Source organism: Notolepis coatsorum (assembly GCF_963971535.1).
Source record: "Notolepis coatsorum genome assembly, chromosome: 17".
NCBI classification, from domain to species: Eukaryota; Metazoa; Chordata; class Actinopteri; order Aulopiformes; family Paralepididae; genus Notolepis; species Notolepis coatsorum.
Genome location: NC_140181.1, coordinates 64,780,429 through 64,801,076, shown reverse-complemented (window position 1 = coordinate 64,801,076; position 20,648 = coordinate 64,780,429). Strand labels below are relative to the sequence as shown.

Here is a 20,648-nt window from a genome sequence, read left to right as displayed (position 1 = left end):
ATGAAGTAAATGAGAACTACCCATCAGCACCTTATGGTTAAAAACAACACAACACTGAAGGGTTAAAGCATAGTCAAACCATTTATTTTACCATCAGCTCACGTGTATATACACACACACTCACAATATTCACAGAGACAGTCTGTAAGAGGAAATAGTTTATTTTGTAAATAAAAATGGATGTCTCGTCAAGAGGACAGCGAGTTGGGGTCTAGGGTCGTCTTCTCTGAAGACTGGACAGTCTAGGCTGTAGCCGTAGCCGTAGCCGTAGCCTTGGCCCTGGCCAGAACCTTCAGGTCTGTGATGCACTTGGCGATGCTCTCCTTCTCCTGGAAGACAAACACAGGAAGAGACCATGAGGTCAGGGGCATGTCACCATGGAAGCCAAGGTGAGGAGGACTGCAATTATGATACAGATACTGTATGACAAAGTAATCTACAACAACCACAAAATAATCATGCTATGGCAATGTCAATTAAAGCTACACAATATAGCTCAAGCTGACAAATAAGTCGAATGCAAGGTAAATAGCGGCACTAATTCAAAGGGAACTTCTACGTTACAATCCAATAACTCCCTCTAGTGGACAATTGAATGTTTGACAATGAATACACCATAATGCGAATGCACATTTGAATTGATATAATAACGCAACATTTAAAATGTATAAATTGACAAACAATGTCAATAGAATAGTTTTTCAATGGACAGCAAATCATTCACAGAGTTACATTGCCGTTGTCCACACAGGTAAGAGAAGCATCAGCTCAGCTGCTGGCTTGTGACCAGGGAGGATCATTTACACAAAGCTGGTCAATTCTGTCTGCGGCTGGTAAGTTGGTCTAGTACTCCCATCAACCACCTTAAGAATTTCTTTGCCATTCTAAAAAAAATCTGTTTGGCAGGTAACAGTGCATGTGGGCTAGAGAATTTAGGTGTGTATTCCCTGCTCTGCTTATGGTGATCTCATAACACACTCTTTTTGGAACTGTACACAGCCAGTTATTAACATGTTATATAGTATAATATCTACATCAGGGTTTCCGTTAGAAAAAATTGTTGCCGGCCTCAGTGTCCGGTAGATTTCAATCTACCGGTCAAATGACAGAAATTCCGGTCAGAGTTTATTGAGCTTAAAAACAATTGATAGGCAAAAGGACAACAAAACAAAAGAATGACATCATCAAGGCATGTAGATTTATAATATTTTTACTTAAAACTAGGCTACTTTTGCGTATAAAATCATTATATTCCAAATAAAATAAGTCCCGAGACTCGTGCTGCTGCCGACTTTAAATCAAATAGGTGTCTGTGGGCAGTCGCCCGACATTAATAACAGTCCGTTATAATCACATTTTTATGAGCTAACGAATTCCGTTATATTCGACATTTGTATTAATTATATCAAGCGAAGAACTGAGAAATTTGGCAGAGAGAGACGGCAACATTATCGTGGGTTTGCGTGACGACTCTCTCCACCTCGCAACGACTTATTTGCAAAGAGTATGGCGCTGCAGAGCAGCTGATTCAGCTGTTATTGGCTCTTTTCTGGGGACCGCACAGCAGCGCCCCCCCACCCAACATTGAATTGAAAATGGCTGAATTGGAGTACTGCTGGAATACTGCATTGTGCTGCTGCTGCAGCAGCAGCAGCAGCTTCACAAAAGTTTGCACACCCAGCACTAAGCTCTCGCTGACAACGTTGTCGTCATTATTAGAAGCAACGAGGAAACAAATGTAATGATCGTTTCGTTCATCGCATAGGCTATTTAATGTTAGCCTATTTTAATACAATTCAAATAATCAAATTGTGCTTAGACTCAGGGAATTATTTTCACCGGACATTAAGACCGGAGAGATTAAATATGTCGGACTTCAACAGATTTTGCCGGTCAAATACCGGTAATTACCGGCTAACGGAAAAACGCTGATCTACATCCTGTTATCTGCACTGCACACTTTTTTTATAACTGTATATAGTCATCTTTATTTTATTCTTTGTTAATTTTATTGTATTTATATTATTGGAAGCTGCTATGGTCGAGGGAGGAACCACAACTAATTTAATTTCACTCCCTTTGCTGTAAGGTACTGAAATACGTGACAATAAAAACAAATCTGAATAAGGCCACGGCCGACCTGCTGGGGGGTGATGCTGGAGACGACGCTGTTCTCCACCCAGTTGACCATGTGGTCCTGCTCCATCTGACGGTGCAGATGCTGCAGGGCGATCTGGTAGTCCATGCGCTTCTTCACCTCGTTGGTCACCGTGTGCAGCCTCTCTCTGTGGTTGGTCTCCAACAGCATGGCCACGTTGTTCTGGGAGGCGGCGAAATGAGACGTTTATGCAACCACACATCATTATGTACAGACCTGCTTTAACAGGCACTTCTGTGACAATCTGCAATTTGACCATTTAACTCCTTCAGAGCCACGCCCCTTTGACCATATTAGGGCTAGCATGCCAATAAGGAAGTCAATGGGAGGACTGGGGAAATTTGCAAACGCTTAAACTATATCTTATATCTTAAAACACCCCTCGCTTATCAATGACTTGCTTGCAGTCAACATGTACGAAACGGATTGTTTTTTCATGGTACATTTCCGTTTTGAAAACGAGTATAGTTTGAGATGTCTAGTAATTCCAGAGAAATTCCACGATAATCGCCCTTTACTGGAATACACGTTGTAATTTTTCGGCTGATTTATGAATAGTTTTCAAATAAACTAAGGCCGGGCCGTATCGCGCGATAAAACAATTGCTGCCGTTAATCTATTCTCAAAATTGGGTCTGGGAGCCAATACAATAGTGTGATGTATTGTCCTTAAATACTTGCCGTAGTTCCCAGCGTGACATTGTGGTACCCGGAAGTGATTGCACAAGTATGAACCCGAGCTGTAGTCGGAATAATAAAGTGTCAAACCAAAGTAGTGGTCCGGTAATCATTGTTATACAGGTGAGGTTAAGAAGTCCTCAGGATATAACACAATTTGGCGACGAGGACGTCTGAATCTGCGCAATGCAAGAAAGAAGAAGTCCGTCGGGACATTCGTTTACCATATTAATGTTAGCTTAGCGAGTTAGCTCACGTTGCCCGGCACTTGGGAAACATCTACAAGAGGAAATCCACTTGACACACTAAAGGAAGGATCGACTGACTGTCGTGAGTGTTTACAACAGAAATGGCTTGGGTTATTGAAAATATTGGACCGTTTGATGACAATGTGGAGCAATGGAACCGTTACACTGAGCGTTTTGATTACTTCATTATAGCTAATGGAATTGAAGAGGACAAAAATGGGGGACCATGATGTAAACAAGACGAAAGTCTCTCTAGTCTGCATCCCCTTAACAATTGTATTGAGCTGTACTGTACCCATTCTGCAATCAGTTAATAAAGTTGTCAATCAATCAAAGTAGTTCCCACATTTCTGACTGTAATGGGGCCCGGGACATTTAATTTGTTGAGAAACCTGCTACAGCCAGCAAAGCCAGGTACAAAAACGTACCAGGAAATAGTAGATATACTGACCCACCATTTTTCACCAAAACCTTTGGTTATTATTGCATAGAGGTTTAGGTTCCACAGATGCAGCCAGGAGGAAGGAGAGTCTGTTACAATGTTTGTTGCAGCTTTAAGAAAATTTGCTGAACATTGTGAATTTAGAGATTCACTAAAAGACACATTGAGAGACAGGCTTGTGTGTGGATTAAGAAATGAAGGTGCACAGAAGAAACTACTGACAGTGATTTGACACTGGAGAGAGCTGTCAATATCAGTGTACCAATGGAAACGGCATCAAAGGAAGCCCAGCAGTTCTGCAAAAAGATTAATCCAATTCCTGATCGCCATTCCAAATATTGATAGCGTTTTATTGATCCAACGTTATAGCACCAAAACACATAATCCACGCTGCTCAGAGTATCCTCCTCAGTCCATCTGTTTTATAACGATACTGCATGCCCGAGAAGGGTAACCCCGGGAGCGGAATTTATTTCAGATGCACAGTCCCACCCAATCCAATGATATGCAATACCATCCGGGAGACGATAGGCGGCGGTATTTGCGCTTTTCGAGCTCAGACCGATTCCCAATGATAACGTCAGGCTGGATGGATGAAAAATGTATGGATATTGCTAATAAAAGAAATAACGATTAAAACCCAAGTTCTCTCAGGTCTTGGCACTCAATGCATGGCGAGTTAAACCAGACTAATCTTGTGGTTGGCACTGAATGGGTTAAAGCTAAATGTGCATTTCTTTCTATTAAGGAATCAAGTTCTGGAGTGTGTACAAAGCAAATGAGACCATCGGCGCACACGCCTTCGCTGCTAGCTTCACATGGTCTGGTGAGACATGCTTAGTCAGCCTTCTCACGATACCAGAAGTATAAGCCTTGAACAAGACGCGATAGTTTCTTACCGTACAGAACGCAGAGGTATTCTTTGCAACAATGGAAAACAAATATGCAGCCACCTTGACCACCCAATACAATACATGGGAAATTGAAAACGCAGCCAGTAACGCTTGTGGCCAGCAGGTGCCAGAAATGTCGCTTTTTAAACAGTGACGAGTTTGTTTACCCTCTTGGCGTCGAAGAGCATCTCTCTTCCCTCTACTCTCCACTGCTCCTTGGTCTCACGCTCAATGGCCTGAACCAGGTGGGTGATGGCCAGGCCCTTCACCTCCTCGGCCTTGGCCACTTTGTCCTGCAAAGACACAGGATCAGATAAGGGCTATAGAGTGGAACAGTTAGTCAAACACAGGGTTCGCTTGAGTATGGTTTTTTTAACGGTGTGGAAGAAATACCATTGCCAACTACAATACAGTCATAATATACAGTAATATTTCACCCCAAAAAAGGTTCCAACAAACGTTTGCCTTAAGGCGAGACACTGCAGGTGAATAGTCAAATATACTTTTTTTGTTGATTGAGATTGTTATATTTTGCTTCCTAAACATGTCTTCTATGAAACTAGTGACAATAAAACGTCAATAACACACATTTAGTTGTTTATTTTACATCATTTTGCCTTATTGCATCCATAAATGTGCACATATTTAATGGGGAAGTGCCTCATTTGCATATATAAACATAAATTTCAGAAAACTTGCAATATATTTTTTTCTTAGTTTATATGTACATAACAAATTGGGAAAGTTTCATAGTGATAGTGATATCTATTCAAATATTTTTTGCCTATTAGGGGGTACTACACTGTTTGTAGCGTGTGTGTAGTTCTGTTCAGTTCAATAACATCATTATTATTATTCAGTTATCAGGCATGTGTTTAGGTTGTCTATTACTAATTGTTTGATTAGGTATTGTGTTTGTAAATATCCGTTTGAAAAAAAAAGTATGGCATTTTACAATACAGAACTTTGAAGGCGTTTTCCCAAAAATGAGTTTTAAGAGTTTTTCCTCATACTCTGAGCCAGAAATCTCCACTTCAGTAGCACTCACATACACCAAACCTTCCAGTTCTATTCATATCTATGTTCTGAAGGTATTTACAGAAGGGTTTGTTGATATCGCATTCATACCCTGATTTATATCACATTTTATTCCTAAAAACATGGCGAAATATGGAATTTTACCATAGTATTTTCTGATTTATCGAGTGATAAAAAGATATATCCAAAATCCCCTCTGTAATAACCTTTGGCTCTAATATGTCAACAAAATGAAACTATAATTTTGAAAATGGCTTTATCCAATGTTCAGATTTCTGTCCTGGAATTATATGCAAATTAGTGCATATTTAAGTAGATCATGCCTCATTTGCATATTTAAACATACAATTTCAGAAAACTTGTAATACAAAAAAGTCTTGTCTTAATATAAGTAATCAACTGGGGAAGTTTCATTGTGATATCTATTAGTTAATTTCTTTACCCTATTCACCTGCAGTGTCTCCCCTTAATACTGTTGCTGAGAGCAAAATACAAAAGAAACACCTATCCACTGTCCGCTGTAAATAGAGCTGGACAATTCTACTTTGTGTCATTTCATAAAGATGGGGAATTACAGAGGTTGCGATGAGAAGGGATATCATTTTGTGGCATAATTCTCATAATTTCTAATAATTTGCCAAATTTAACTTGTGGTCCTTATGGATGTCTTGTAGACTTATAAAACCAATGATTGCTCATTATGAATGCCACCTCAGTGGTTCGTAAGTAATTTGATGATGGAGTAGCCTACTTCTTGAAATACCCACCCAAAAAAACACTATCCCAAGACCCAAAGAACACTATCTGTAGTGGAAACAGCAGTTTATATCCAAGGCCAAACTGTAGTAGCCAAAACTAAAAACAGTTTCCAAGTTAATACTTCTTAATATCCTCAAGGTGATCAAGGTCGGCAGTGGTTAGTTTGAGACGGCCGAGACTCAAAGAATCAGTAAAAGTCAAAGCCCTCCATCCAGCCAATCAATAGAAATAAGCTAAATTTAATGTAAATCCAATGGATAAATTAATACACAAAGAAGTCAATAGCACCTCATTCAGTTTGTCGGCGAAAGCGGCGACATCAGGGCCAAACTTCTTGACACCGTAGATGATGACCGCACCCATGCAACCTGCAATTAAGGTCTCGTGGTTGACGATGTAGATCTCCTTGGAGAGCAGGTAAGTGAGGAGGCCAAAGCCAAGCATGTAGGGACCTAGGAACATAAAAATTTATTAAAATAAGATTCAAACATCTCTGAAACAGCTACAAGAGAGATGCTCACAGGATCAGTACAACAGGCAAATACACATAGGTGGGTACAGGGAACAAAATAAGTACCCGCCAATGGCGGGCAGATTTAAGGTTTGGCGAGTAACAATGAGAGGTCTGCCTGCCACCTGGCGTGTAACAAAATAGTTCATATCGATACTCTTATTTTGAAAAACCGTGGCGGGTCTCATTTCCGCCCCAAGCGCAGCTCCAGTCATAATATCTATGGCTCCGGCAGCTAGCAACGTTCGGCTCATATCGATACTCTTATTTTGAAAAACCCTGTGGCAACTCGACAAGTCATATCCGCCCAGTCAGTGGCGCAGGGTGGTCAAGCAGAGGAGCAGGGCTACACAGCAGTGCGCCTATTTTGCGACCCGAAATAAGTCTATGGTGGTTTTTTTTCTCACAACGGGTCAAATGCATCTAACATGCTTTGCATAGTCGCCATTGCTTTATGCCCACATCGCCCGAAATTAACGTTACGTTAGCGTAAGCTAATCCTGATGCGGCAGAGCCATAGAGAACAGCAGACAGTGTGGACTGGGGAAAGGGAAATGGGGGGGGCATCTCCCTTTCTCTGTGTGTGTGCGTGCGTGCGTTTGGAAAGACGATGAAGTCACTAGTCAGGACAGGAGTATATTATAGTAAACTGAGGATGGACAGATAATGTTGATATTCAAATATAAAAAAGTTTCAAGAGTGGAAGTTTGAAGACGGACTACAATATGATGCGGGGGTGGTGAGTTGAAACAGTGTGCGTGTCCCGACCCCACTTCTATGTTTCAATAAATTATTTGCATTTAAAACTATTAACGCCGACTCATTCCTTCAGTCCACTCAAAATTATGCTAATATTCCTTATGTTGTTTATGATATTAATTGAAAATAGCATAAGAGTGTATTATATAGTAATAATAACACATGGCGATATACTAAAAAGCTATTTATAATTTTTGGCTGGTAAAAAAAAATCTGCCTGGCTGGTAGTTTTTTAAATCTACCAGCCAAATGGCTGGTAAGTCAAAAAGTTAATGTTGTTCCCTGGGTGGGTACAATGTACTTAATATGCCCTTATAGTGAGACATGGGATGTGATGTACCACAACATAAGAGGACCAGCAAAAAAAGTACAGTACATAGACAATGGTGAATAATGTGTAGCACCAGAGCTGTGAGATAGAGCACTCGTCTGGTAATCCGGAGGTTCCCGCTTCTCCCGAGCAGCATGTCGAGGTGTCCTTGAGCAAGACACTAAACTCCTAATTGCTCCCGATGAGCAGGTTGGCTCCTTGCATGGTTGCCTCTGCCATCGGTGTGAGAATGGATAAAAGCGCTATATAAATGCAGCCATTTAACGTTATATAGAACAAGATGCACCATAAGGAGATTGTAGGAGATGGTATGGGTTGTGCATTAAATTTATATTCGTGTTCTTCATTCTACAATTTCATCCCTGACCAAGTACAAAACGCACAAGGTATTCGACTCAAGAATTGAGCAAGTTTGCAAGGTGCACCCAATGTTCCAAAACTGACAGGCGCACACAGAGCACAAGACTGAAGCATAGTCTTCTCAGAGTATAGCAGGGTTTCCGTTAGAAAATATTGGTGCCGGTCTCCGTGTCCTGCATGATTTCAATCTCCCGGACAAATGTGAGAAATTCCGGTCAGTTTATTGAGCTTAAAGGGGAACTATTTTACTATTTCTTTCACTATTTGGGCACTTTTACACAATTCCTGTGAGTTTATGGAACACCTCTGTAATTTTTTATTTTTTTTAATTCATTGTTTTGTATTTCTAATCAAGTCCTCAAAAAAAGCATTTTTCTACCTCAAGATCCTAAGCCGTTTTGAGCCTGGGCTCCAACCACAATGGTAAGTTACTGCCCCGCCTGAACATTATCATGCAGCGGTGTCTTTCTGACATCACAAATCATCACATTTTCAGATGACTCAGTTCAGTGAGGGTGAATATTGTGAGAGGAGAATTGGAAGAATGCGCCAAAATATGATAATTAGAGACATAGATCATATTAATATAAGTCCACATAGCTAGGAAACAATGCTAAACACTGAAAAAGGCCATTTATAAGATAGTTCCCCTTTAAAAACAATTGATAGGCAGGCTATATAAAGAATGACATCCTCAAGGCATGTAGATTTATAATATTTTAACTTAAAACTAGGCTACTTTTGGGCAGCTACGTGGCATAGTGGGCAAGGCGCTCGCCACGAAATGCTGGAGACGCTGGGCTCCTCCCACGCGTTACTCCTCGCCACTGAGAGATCGAGCTGCGCAGGTGAAAAGATGCGACTGCCGTTACCTCAAGTACCGGAGGGGACTTGTGCTATGTATGACTTAGTCCACATTGCAGCCGGCTTGTGGGAGGCAAGAAACAGCGTCCGTGACAGGGGAGGGTTGAATTGGATGATACGAAATTGGGATGGGAGAAAATATAGAAAAAATGGGAGAAAAAGTGGATAAAAAAGAAAACTAGGCTACTTTTGCGTATAGTCATTATATTCCAAATAAAATAAGTCCCTCGAGACTGCGTGCTGCTGCGGACTTGAAATCAAATAGGTGTCTGTGGGCAGTCGGCCCGACATTAACAGCAGTCTGTTATAGGGCGGCTACGTGGCGTAGTGGGCAAGGCGCTCGCCACGAATGCGGAGACGCTGGGATCGCCTGTTCGATCCCAGCGCTCCACATTGCTTTCAGTTTAGCTAGTCGTCCGTACTAATACACATTGGCCGTATTAGGGGGTGGGAAACTGATGGGTGGGGATCGGGCGTTGTGGACAGCGACTCCTACAGGTCGGTTGGTGCGCCTGCGCAGTAGAATCAGGAAGTGTCGGGGGCAGCGTGAGCCTCCCACGCGTTACTCCTCGCCACTGAGAGATCGAGCTGCGCAGGTGAAAAGATGAGACTGCTGTTACCTCAAGTACCGGAGGGGACTTGTGCTATGTATGACTTAGTCCACATTGCAGCCGGCTTGTGGGAGGCAAGAAACAGCGTTCGTGACAGGGGAGGGTTGAATTGGATGATACGAAATTGGGATGGGAGAAAAAGTGGATCAAAAAAAAAAACAGCAGTCTGTTATAATCACATTATGAGCTAACGAATTCCGTTATATTGGACATTTGTATTCATTATATCAAGCGAAGAACTGAGAAATTTGGCAGAGAGAGACGGCAACATTATCGTGGGGTTCACTGAAATCTATCTCCGCCTCCCAACGAAGCGATAAACTAATCCCAATAGTATGCAACTGCAGAGCCGCAGAGCCAGTGGCGCTCTCAGGTCCGGTCGCTTATTGCTTAATAACAGCGGAGCAGTGCTGCCGTTGCTTCCGCGTTTTCCCTGATTGGCTGCGACACGCCCCGCGGCAGGCGCGGCAACCGCAGAGCGGAGCGGCAGAGCTTGCGGCATTATGTAACCGCCCTAATCCGCCATGATTTTCATTCGGCGCTCAGCTCACCTGGCAACGCAGCGGTCCTGCGGTCCGTTGTTGACAAGTTCGAATCCCATCACATTTTTTTTTTTTAACGTGATTTTTTTTTTAACGTGTATTCTTTCGCCGGTTAAGGTTAGGCATGGTTAAGGTTAGGCATTGTTTCGGAGTTGGTTAAGGTTAGAACGGTTAAGTTTAGGCGCTGTTAAGGAGCTGGTTAAGGTTAGAGTTTGTCTTAGAGAATGGCAATATTCTTTCTATGGTTAAGGTTAAGGTTAAGGTTAGGCATGGTTAAGGTTAAGGTTAGGCATTGTTTCGGAGTTGGTTAAGGTTAGAACGGTTAAGTTTAGGCGCTGTTAAGGAGCTTAGAGAATGGCAATAGACAGCCTATTTCCGCACTGCCGCTCTCCCGCGTTGCCGCGGTCACATGGTCAAATTGTCACATTCTTGCACTGCTCCGCTGTTAAAAAGTAACACGCGGTCCGGTCTGGGGACCGCTCAGCAGCGCCACCCAACCAATGGCTGAATTGGAGTATTGCACTGTGCGGGCACAACTGTGAGCTCTGTGGCTCCGCTAATCCAGCATCAAGCTCCCGCCCCGCCATTCTCATCAGCAAACCACAGGTCGCGCTGCAAACTTGCTGTGCGCGTGATATGATATAGGAACACACATCGTTGTCATTATTAGACCTGCTTGGTGAAGCAACAATGAAACAAATGTAACTATTTTAATACAATTCAAATTGTGCTTAGAGGGAATTATTTTCACAGGACATTATGACCGGAGATATTTAAATATGTCGGACTTCAACAGATTTCCCCGGGGGGGGAAAAAATGGTAATTACCCTGGAGTATAGTTGTTCTCATTTTGGCGGATTGCTCCAATTCAGTTGAGACAATATCCCCCCCAAGTGAACTAAGCTATTCTGATTTGACTCGCTATCCTATGGAGCTGATCTGCAGTAACGCCACCTCTATGGTTGTAGCGCAAACATTCGCTCAACAACAGAGCGAGTGGAAATACTGACACTTCCTCAAGCGGGTGACGACAGAGACAGCAGAGAACGAGCGAGAGGGAGAGAGATATAGAGAGGGGGACACGGCGCAGATGGAAAACACGCATTTACACACAACCTCCCGACCGCGCGCAGGGCTGGAGCTTCACCACTCGCATATCACTGTCAAAATATCTTTGACTCCCACGCCCGTATTCCGATCGGTGCAATAATATTCACAGGGGTATATATTGTAATTTGAAACAAGTTACCAATGCATTGTCCCGTGGGATTATGCCCCGTGGCGAAATTAATTCGTATCCCTCAATATCTCTCCGTCTGCCTCTGTCTGACTGTGGGTGACTGTCACTCAAAGCGCTTATGGGCGGAGCCCAGCCCAAAACAGCTTGAAATCTTGAAGTGGAAAAATGCTGCTTTAGAGTACTTGATTAGAAATACAAAACAATGCATTTTCAATGAATTCAAACAATTTTTTTACCCTCCAGAGGGTTACTGGAAAAGATTACACTCCTCCACATACAAATTTATTTGGAATAACAAACCACCACGTATAAAAAGATCCACCGCACAGAGAAATAAAGCAGATGGTGGCATCATGGCATTTCCAGATTTTTCCTATATTTTAAGGCGTACACATTAAGTCCATTGACAACATGGTTTGACTCCCAAGCATTAGCATCCTGGAGAAAAATAGAAGAAAACATAGTAGCCCCACATAGACTGAAGGACATAGCATACACTAAACTACCAATCAAGCACTGTGAACGAAAATGTGGCCCCATAATTACTCATGCGATCCGGATATGGCGTGAATCACAAAAAAAAAATCCTAACCCACAAAAATGGCACAATCATACTCCCTTATTCAATAACAATGCACTCTTAATTGGAAAACGACCTATAAGATTCCCTATATGGGAAGAGCAAGGCATACACTCATTAGGGGATGATTTTAACAAACAGGGTTTTTGTAGTGATAAAGAAATACGCAAAAAATGTAATCTCACCAAGTCCACATGGCTTTTTCACAAACAGTTAGAGCTATGTTTGAAGTCTCACGGTGTTCCATTAGACAGACCAATTGAACACCACAGATAGCACAAATTCTTCTACGCAAGAGAGACATCGAGAGGTTTTGTTTCAGAATTTTATCATCAATTACTAACGTCCTCGTATGAAACCCTCCAACTAGACGATGTCTGGAGGAGGGATATACCAGACCTGGAAAGTGACTTTGATTGGCAAGGAGCCTGGGCAAATGTCCGACTTACATCAAGGAACCCGGATCATCAACAAATCAATCTTAACTATATTCACAGGACATACTTGACTCCTATAAGACTGTGCCGAATGGGGCTTAAACAAGATTCCAAATGCACCCAATGTACAAATGGGGACGAAGGGACATTTATGCACATGTATTGGGACTGCTCACCAGTTAAGGCATTCTGGAAAGATGTGACCCAACAAATATCAAAACTCGTATCTTGGAATATACCTGTACACCCCTCGGTATTACTATTGAATGATGTTTTTGAGTTTGCAGTGAATCCACAGCTAAAGAGATTGGTTTTATCGGGTATCACAGTAGCCAAAAAGCTGATCGCATCACGCTGGTTTCAACCGGAATAAATGTGCCGTAAAGTTTGGTTTCTTACATATCTCGATGTAATTTACCATGAAATATCTACAGCAAGAATTCTGGGTCTCAATGAATCCAAAATGTCAATGTGGTTAGAAGTGGTGGAGAGAATAAAAGCTAGCTTATAATGGTAGTGTCTGGTTAGGTGCGAGGGATAGTGGAGGTACTTCTCAAGGTGGGGTCCGGGAGGGGGGGGGTTCGAGCTGAGCATATGTGTGTAGGTTTTTTAGATAACAGGTATTAGGGGTATATCTTATATAAGACAACTAACTAAAATGTGATCTCATTGGATGTGCCCTGACAATTAATGCTTGTATATCTTATCGTGTGTTGTCATGTTTGTTTATATGTTTGTTTAAAAAATACAAAAAAAAAAAAAAAAAAAAAAAAAATGCATTTTCTCTTTACAGATGTGTTCCATAGACTCACAGGAATTGTGTAAAGTTGCCCAAATAGTGAAAGAATAGCAAGACATGTCCCCTTTAAATATCAAGTCAAGATGATATGCTTCATGCATCGATATGCATTGCTACGCTGTCTGACTGAGGATGAGATATGAAACGCTGTTTGCTCATCATCCAAAAACATTTAAACAGTTCACGAGTAGGGATGCTCGATATTGGCTTTTTTACCGATACCGATATAATCCAACTCTTAATTTCCGATACCGATAACAACCGATATCAACCGATACCGATATATGCAGGCCCCCCCCCATATCTCTTGTTGTGGAATTAACACAACATTATGCATACTTTTGACAATAAATAAAATCAGAATTTGTTCTTACTTGCTTGCCTGGGTAAATAAAGGTTATAGAAATGTAGAAAAAAAAAATTACAAAATTTGAAAACAGATACCGATATTTTCCGATATCACATTTTAATGCCAATATCGGCCGATAATATCCCTACACATTTGGATTGATTGTAAACAAATTTAAAAAATATTAAGAAAAGTGTGTACAGGACACAGTTAGTCGCGTATTTCACTCTGTACGGAATACAGATGAACGGTATTTCAGTTCACCTTAATCTTTACGCACAAAATGAATCGTTTGTTACCCTCATTTGCAACAATGTCGAGTTACATGCCAGTTAAATAAATATTTTAAATTATGATCTTCTGTACACAGGTGGGGGAGGTAGGCTACTTTTCCCTTCCTGCATCATGCCCTCGCTCTACCTAGGTGCCACCACTCACATAAACCAAGAGCCGTATTTCCATATGTGTGAACACATCTGCCACAGAGAATGGCATGGCGTGCTGTGTGCTACACGTGCAAAAGGGCAACTCCAGGCAACGCCCACACCCGATTCTCTGGAGATTGTCCCGAATTTGTGTGAGAAAGAGGCTTCAGTTTGGATGAGTCTACTAACCTGTGACTCCAGTCTTTGGGTACAGGAGCTGGAAGAGCTCATCTGGGAAGATGCCATGGCGGACCTTGCCTCCTTTGTCTGGCAGAGGAGGTAGGGGGGCCAGACTCTGGGAGGATGTGTGGAGAGAACGGGGTGCTTGGACCAGGCTGTGGAGAACAGAAACATAGTAGTTTATGGGGGGGCCAAGCGATCGGCCCACGCGGACCAGCCATGCTTTCCGAACAGGCACTGCACTAGTGTTATTAACCTGTGCTTAACCTGCGATGACATGTAAAAATGGCCACTGTGAAAAGGGCCTAATAATATTACTGTACAAGTAAGGACGCACCAATACTGGACACCAATAGGAGAAATCTGGCATGATTGTCATGAGATTTTCTGTGGCAGTATTTCACACAACATGAATTCTAGGGGTGGGACGATACATCGATCCAGATCGATATATTATCAATAATCAAATAGGATCGATGCAACGTAAAAAGATCTATTCATATTGCGATACTCTTAGTGAAAATCCAGCGAGTCGTATGCGCCCAGTATGAAACGCTGTGTAGCTCTGTACAGCAGAACAGGGCTACAGAGCGCCTATTTTGTGACCCGATATAAGTCTGTGCAGTTTTTTCCCTGCAACGGGTCAAATGCATCTAACATGCTTTGCATCGTTGCCATTCCTTTATGCCCACGTCGCGTGGGCAGACCTAAATTACCGTTACATTAGCTGCTTAAGCTAACTAAGCTAAGCAGCTAACCGTGAGAGAACAGGAGAGGGGACTGGGGAAGGAGGAGGGAGGGCATTCTACCTTTCTGTGTGGGGACTGGGGGAGGGGCATTCTGTGTGTGCGTTTGAAAAGACCTGGGCCCCGTTCCCCGTACCTGGCTAACTGAGTTAGCCGGATAATTTTCAGCATAGCTTGACTTAAGCCAGACCTTTCCATTCCCCGACGCTCGATTGTCTAAATCACTATGACAACAGATCAAAAAGTTTGAACCTGGTCGAGGGCAGGGTTAAGTTCAGTTAGCTGGATGAACTATGGCCACGCCCCCGCAAAGAAATCCCAGCTCCCTTCCTGAAATATTTCTCACAGTCTAGATCCCATTATGCCATTTTTTTTTTTTTTTTTATTATTATCTTTCTTCCCCTCCTTTTTCCCGATTTTTCTCCCATCCCACCCTTTCTAGTTGTTGCGTACTTTCCCCTACTGTTGGTCCGGGAGACCGGAGACTGTCACATGCTTTCCTCCGACGCATGTGCAGCCTGGGGCAGGCCAACCTGGCCGCGCAGGTTCTCACCGGGGAGAGTGTAGCGTGTGGGAGGCCACACTATCTCTCCTCAGTTCCAACCCTCGCTGAGCAGGCGCCCCGACCGAACTGTAGGGGTCGCTGTCCACAACGCCCAGGACCCACCCTTCAGCTTTCCCACCCCCTGATACAGCCAATTGTATCAGTGTGAGAGGCCAGCCAAGCTGATAGCAACACCGGGAGCTGGATTCGAACAGGCGAATCCTAGTGTCTCCCGGTGTTGGTGACGAACGTAATCTCCGTGCGCCACCTGCCCCCGCCCTACCCCCCCCCCCCCCCCTTATGCCATTCAGAATTATGTTTTTGTGCTTAGTTTGAAATGTAAAATAATAGGTCTGCAGACTGCAGTAACGCTGATAATAAATCATATTCAGCCTATGAATTTACTTTGTCCTATATAATGCACGTCATATTTATACGGATACGGCGCTCGCGAGTCGCAACAGTTATTTTAATAACGGACTAAATGGATCATTGCAAATGTGAATCCCGCTGGGATATTTTTAATGAATGAAACCTATCGGGTGTTTGGCTCTGATTAGTTTAATATTCTTCGCTATGTATTTGCTTAACGGAGCACCCGGATGCGTTTCATTCAAGCTGAAGCGTCTATGCGCGGATTGTGGATATGAATTATGAGGAATCTGAATCTGTGGAGTATTTAATTGTATCACTGTGACAGTGTCACACGTTAGTGATATTGTAACTGGGATTAAAATATATGAGGAGATGCGCTGTTTGATGGATTTGATGACGTGACGTGACTTGATAAATTGAATGAGCCTTTTGACGTTTTTGATGAATGAATTCGAGAAAATGCATTTATCTTTTCAAGCACTGTTATCTGATGATGAACATGAGGTGTCACTGGTATAAACCAAATGGTAATCAATTCAATGCATGTATGGATTAGGTCCGAAACAGATTAAAACCCGATTAATAGTGTAACTGCAAGCCTCCCTCCAAGCCTCTCTTTGGAAACCATGCATTTATATAGTACATAATACCTAAGCACATACAGATATCCTCATGATATAATTCGTATCAATTAGATATACTATTTGGGCTTGTTTTTATCATTATTCTGAAAGAGCTGAACTAATTATTTTCACTAGCAAGATCTCATTTGATTATTCATTCCATAAGCCTATACTGCCAGCAGGTTCGTTTAAAGAAATATAATCCGATTGATTGGGGTAATGAGGGATTTAAAATTAGCCTATAGATTATGCATTTAACTTGTTGGCGAGGCTATATTGAGCCGTACTGCATTGTACCCATTCTGCAATCTGTTAATAAAGTTTTAAATCAATCAATGCCGTTAGAAAATCAGGATTTCTGCTATCGACACTTGCTGTCTTTTCAGCTGAGGCGGGCGCGCGCAATGGGACTCTTGATCGACTTAGTTGAACCAGGTACGGGGAATAGGGCCCAGATGAAGTCAGGAGTATTATTATATTGATATTATTTACTGAGGATGGACAGATAATGTTGATATTTAAACATGATCATGCAACATAAAACAATTGTAGGAACAGTTTGGGAGAGGAAGGGGTTTTAGGTTGCGTGTTGTGAGTTCCAAAACATTTTACTTAGTTTAAAGCTCAATATATAAAAATGTGGCACTTTAAAGTGAACAGGAGGTCTATTTGTATTAAAAAAAATAGTTTAAATGTCTAACGCTCAAAAATAAGTCAATTAATATTTCCGTAGCCTTTTTTTTGTTGATCTAAATGTGACTGATTGTGTTAAATGGGCACATAATATCGTCTTGTATCGATCGCAGGCACCTCGAATCGTATCGTATCGTGGCAGACTTTGTGATATCGGCAAATAGCGTATCGGTGTCCAAAGAATCGATATCGTGATGAAACTGGTGATTCCCACCCCTAATGAATTCCAACCATCTTTTAATCTAAAAAATCAGCTTTTAAAACAATCAACTGGTAAAAGTCTGTACATATGGTAGTTTGTCCCAAACATTTTACATCCTGTGACGTTACTTCCCACACCGGTATCAATGTAGAAGCCAAAACCGACATATTAGAAGTTGTATAATTTATGGTGTTGTATTTATGTTTGAACACTAGGGGGCACACCACCTCCATTATAAGAGACCTTGCTAATCAGTGCGATTTATGCACCTGCAAAATTTATTTACGCTTTAAAACCTGCTTTCATTGTTGGAACTACTTATCTAACAAACAACTGTTCTGTTAACCTTCATCATTATTCATCTTTCCTTTTGACAATAAAACCCTGCAAATTACATCAGCTGCAGCTTGGACAGTCAACTATTTCAACATCCACAACTTTGTTAGCGAAGTAGGAAATATCTAAGTGGGTGCATTGTGACGCTTGTCAATACATTTGCGGAGTGACAACTAAGTGGCCACTACAATATTTAAAGGAGTCTTCAGTAAAACTAAAGATTTTATCAGATTCAAATGTATTGTCATACAGCACAGTACAAAGAAAACAAGTTGCCATCTAACCAGAGAGCAAATGTAACAGTAAAGTGCAATAGCAATATACAGGTGATTAAACTGGAGTATATAAAAATGAGTACTCATTTATATGTGAATGTGATTATTTGAAATAATTGTGTCAAATAAGCCTGTAATCGAGTGGTTGCGTCTACACAGTCCTCATCCCACATGGTGGCAATTGATGACCTTGTAGAATTAACCACTAATCTTCTATATGCTTATTGTACGAGATTATGTCTGGTGGTTGAGTCTACACAGTCCTCAATTCCTCATTTCAAATAATCAAAATCTTAGTTAGTGAATCTTTAGGTACACGAGAAGCACCACACCATGTAGACTAAGCGGATTATCTACAATAATGTGTCACTAGGTGTGGTTTGAAAAAAACATACTAAAAAAAAAGGGACACATGTAATTTTACATAACATGTAGGGCTAAATATAAGAACCATTCATTTGAACCTAGATATGCTTCATTTGTGTTGTGGTATACATTATCAACAAATAGCTAAAAGAAAATGGGTAAGCAGCACTGCAGCTTTTATTAAGAAACACATATGGCACATACCAGGCTCCAAGAGAACCGCTGCCTTTCACGGAATGGGCTGAAAGGAGAAAACAGGCCATGGATGAAGACAATTCTTTCAATGACAAGTCAACAGAAGCCCAGGTCAAAGGCGACCATTTAGCTAACTAACGGCTAACTAACATTAGCCATTGGCGCTTTCTATACATTATTTTAAAGAAGCCTGCTGACCATTTGGAATGCTTCAAATGATCAAATATAATTACAACGTTGGTGAAAATAGGCGTAGTTTCTGATTGTACAACATGTCCAGTGCAATAAGTTATAACGGTAAGTTAGCTGTCAGAGAGGTGACACCTGCATTGCATGACTAACATTACGCAGCTAGAAGTGGCAGTTTGCTCAGTTTGCCAACACAGCTGGATGACTAGCAATATAGTAAGTTAGACACATAGCACACAGTATTTGCCGATACTATTCTCTAATCATGTGTGCAACAATCTACAGCCTTCAGGCTGACAGTAACGTTACCCACTAGCTAGCTAGCGTTAGTTAGCACGTCACTCATTCAGTGTGGCCTTCACTTTACCCTTCACATACTCATTCATTTAAAATTCATGTTACTCATTGGTAATTCCGTTATGCCGAAACACACTTGCTTCATTATAATCTCAGAACGTAGACAATTACATACCCGAAACGATAACAAGCCTGGACAGCATGTTTGAAAAATGAAGTGGCAAGTTGTTGCAACGCTGGGCACCCTTGTGTCGGCCTTCCGTGCCCTTCTGCGTGGAGATGGCGGAGAGACCGGAAGTCCGTGTCAAACAACGCGAGATGGGAGTGTTTTATTTCGGTTGATGCTAGATCGGATGCGTGATTACCAAACCAAGCCGCATTTCTCGGAGACGCTCTCTGATTGGCCGACGCCTGTTTCTACACTGGTTAAGCTTAGGCACTCTTCGAAGTTGGTTAAGGTTAGAGTTTGTCTTAGATGGTGATAGAACGCCAGGTAGTTTGCAGGCTGTTTGACGTGGAAATGGGCAAAGACACAGCTCATCACGGATTGGGCAAACGCGTCAGTGGCCAATCAGAGAGCGTCAGTCAGTGCCAATCAGAGAGCGTCTCCGAGAAATGCGGCTTGGTAATCGCGCATTGGGTCATTGGCTGTTTATTTTGTGGTCGTCAGTTTTTGGAAAAGCCAAATCGTCATGATTCTAAACCTAGCCATATCTGTATGAAAGCCCTGTTAATAAGACTACTTTGTTCTGTAATAGCCCTTTAATATGTTGTTGTTGACAGGAAAGGGTAATTGATTTATGCCAGTGTAATCGTTCAGCGTGATGTGCCCAGCTAGTGTTTGCACTCTAGTTTTCTGATAACGTTACTGGCCCTTTAAGAGTTTCTCCTTTCGAATGTCTGCGCAAGCTGTTCAAGTTCAAGTTTCTTTAATAGTTGTCATACAGAAGTACAGAATACTTTTATACAAAATGCTTCTTACTGTTACGCTCCAGAGACTGTGCAAGACAAGATAAGTATGAAATAAAATAACATAGTAAAATTAGAAGTAAAAAAATTAGGTCACAGTGTTCAGTTTAGACATATGTACAATGTTCGATGCAGAATAGACGTAGTTACCATACAATATACAATACTGTGCAGTGTACTAATATACAATACTATATAGTGCAAGGCAGGAATGGGACGAGGTGCAATTTAGGTACAATTCACAGTAGGTGTACGAGTTGTAGTGCAAATCCTTTATCAATAAATATAAAGTGTAAAGTGTGTTTGTGTGATCTAAAGTGTGGAGAGTGGGTGCTGCAGTGTGTTGTTTGTTTGAGTGAGTGTGTGCGTGTGGGTGTGTGTGCTGTGTGCATTTGATGGTTGTTGCATAGTGTTTATTGTTCGTTTAGCAGCCTGATGGCCTGGGGATAGAAGCTTCTTCTGAGTCTTTCTGTGCTCGCCTTAAGACTCCGGTATCGCTTGCCTGACCGCAGCAGTTCAAAGAGGCAGTTGTTCGGGTGGCTCGAGTCCTTAATAATTCTCTTAGCCTTCCCCTTGCACCGCTTGTTGTAAATGTTCTGGAGGGTGGGAAGCCCCCCTCCAATTGTGCGTTCGG

The 20,648-nt window shown here is 41.9% G+C and overlaps 1 protein-coding gene across 1 annotated transcript; it reads right to left on the bottom strand.

Annotated features, from left to right (window-relative positions):
- Window positions 1–62: 62 nt before the first annotated feature.
- On the bottom strand, window positions 63–19,343 carry atp5pb (ATP synthase peripheral stalk-membrane subunit b). Its single transcript, XM_084332602.1, has 7 exons — window positions 19,221–19,343; window positions 18,569–18,605; window positions 14,214–14,359; window positions 6,504–6,667; window positions 4,586–4,711; window positions 2,141–2,320; window positions 63–329 (listed from the first exon to the last, which is right to left on the bottom strand). Exons 1-7 carry the CDS (start codon window positions 19,246–19,248, stop codon window positions 243–245), a joined length of 768 nt encoding a protein of 255 aa, XP_084188728.1. The 5' UTR covers window positions 19,249–19,343; the 3' UTR covers window positions 63–242.
- Window positions 19,344–20,648: the final 1,305 nt, after the last annotated feature.